The 2,112-nt window shown below is 40.9% G+C and overlaps 1 protein-coding gene across 1 annotated transcript; it reads right to left on the bottom strand.

Moving 5' to 3' along the window:
- Positions 1-255: 255 nt before the first annotated feature.
- Positions 256-1,321, bottom strand: SARC_12210 (hypothetical protein; the record flags this gene model as incomplete). The annotated part of the gene is made up of 2 exons (XM_014293689.1): positions 256-454; positions 1,224-1,321. Coding segments are annotated over 2 exons (297 nt in total), but the record flags the coding sequence as incomplete, so codon positions are not given.
- Positions 1,322-2,112: the final 791 nt, after the last annotated feature.

Here is a 2,112-nt window from a genome sequence, read left to right as displayed (position 1 = left end):
TATATCGATGTATATATTGCATGTATACATGTTACGTAACACATGTGCAAAAGTACACTGCGTAAGTGCTTACCACGAGCACGCATTGTATATGAATACCACTACGACGATACCACAATGAACACTACATCAACAGATATTTCATCATAGCACGAGTATCGTCTATAGCAATAAACTAGATAGACTAAAGCCTTCCCCTGACACTAGCTACAACGTACACACTCTCACCTCTCTTTCTCACACACACGCACGTACCTTTGGCCTGCAGATAGACCAGAGCCTTCTCAATAAAGATCGGATACGGAACCACGGCATGGGGATTATTGACCTTCGCACCCATCTCCAAATTCACACCGAATAAACGGCTCACATCAACGCTAATGGCGCTGTTCTTTCTGGACTTAACCTTCTTCTCTTTCTTGTCCACCACCGCCAGACTACCTACCTTGTTGTTCTTTAGTAGGTATAGTGTGTACTGTGGTATGTGTAGTAGAGGCATATACAGTTGCAATAAAGGCATAGATGTGTAACAGAGTCGCATACAGTTGTAATAGAGCCACATACAGTCTTTGTTTGAGCGAATGTGTAGGGCACTGCGGTGTACTCTGAAGATACATTGGTAATCAGGTATAGTGTGTACTGTGGCATGTGTATTAGAGACACATACAGTTGAGTGTACAGATGGTCTTTGAGCAAATGTGTGGGGTACTGCGGTGCACTCTGAAGATAGATTGACAATCAAGTATAGGATGAACTGGCGTGTACAATGGAGACACAGTCATGCACATCCATAAACATTGTCTTATACACACCCACTTACATTACCTTATACACACCCACTTACATTGTCTTATACACACCCACTTACATTGTCATATATACACCCACTTGCATTGTCTTATACACACCCACTAACATCGTCTTATACACCCCCACTTACATTGTCTTATCACAACAACTTACAGTGTCTTATCACACCCACTTACATTGTCGTATGCACACCCACTTACATTGTCTTTTACACACCTACTTACTTTGTCTTATGCACACCCAATTACATTGTCATAAATACACCCACTTACATTGTCTTATCACATCCACTTACATTATATTATATACACCCACTTACATTATCTTATACACACCCACTTACATTATCTTATACACACCCACTTACATTGTCTTATCACATCCACTTACATTGTCTTATCACATCCACTTACATTGTCCTTGATGTGTGAATCGCCCATCATTCTGTGATTCTTGATGAACTTGCCGTCTTTGTGATAGTTCGGGTGCGTCGGTGGCTCTTCACCGTCCACTGGGTCGACATTGGGTTTGAATATCCTGTACTGGTCCACTTCTGCAGTACAGCCAACGCCCAACGGTAAACAGTAGAACGTGATGTAACGTATATGAGTGTGAGATGTACGATCCCTTGTAATTCAAGTGGTATAAACGGGGTGTATCGTATATGAGTGTGAGATGTACCATATATTGTAGTTCAAGTGGTACTATGGCAGATATGTATTTTTTGTGTAGACATTCAGAAACTTAAATGCACTTAAACTCAACGTATATGTACATCATGTAATGTACGAGCACACCTGCTGATACCCAGGAATGAGAAAACAAAAATAACGTAAATGTACACGTACATGTATATGTGCATGTATACGTGTACATACCTTACATATATGTACAGTCATACAACTACACGTGAGCATACAGCATTCAGTTATATCATTACAACACCGTCCGAGCTAAGCAGGCATAAACATGTATATATGCATAGTGGTACCGCTATACATTTTCAGTTTTAGGGTTTTAGGGTTTTAGGGTACATACACGTACAGCCGTACAGGTATACGTTGTAGGGTTTTAGGGCTTTAGGGTTCGTACAGGTATACGTGAACATACGTTAGACCTATGCAACACCCAGACATACCTGTCAAGGGTTCGGCAATTAAGTTCAGCACTCGCACTAACACTTCGCCGGCTGTGTCCACTTTTTTAATAAGAAGATTTTTGTGCCACTGCCCCAAAATAGATTGGATGAATGGTGGAGTTGAGATAATGACGGATTCTTTATCATTGACGTAGATGCATATA

Source organism: Sphaeroforma arctica (genome assembly GCF_001186125.1).
Source record: "Sphaeroforma arctica JP610 unplaced genomic scaffold supercont1.2143, whole genome shotgun sequence".
In the NCBI taxonomy this organism is placed as follows: domain Eukaryota; class Ichthyosporea; order Ichthyophonida; genus Sphaeroforma; species Sphaeroforma arctica.
This window is presented reverse-complemented; position numbering and strand designations above follow the sequence as displayed.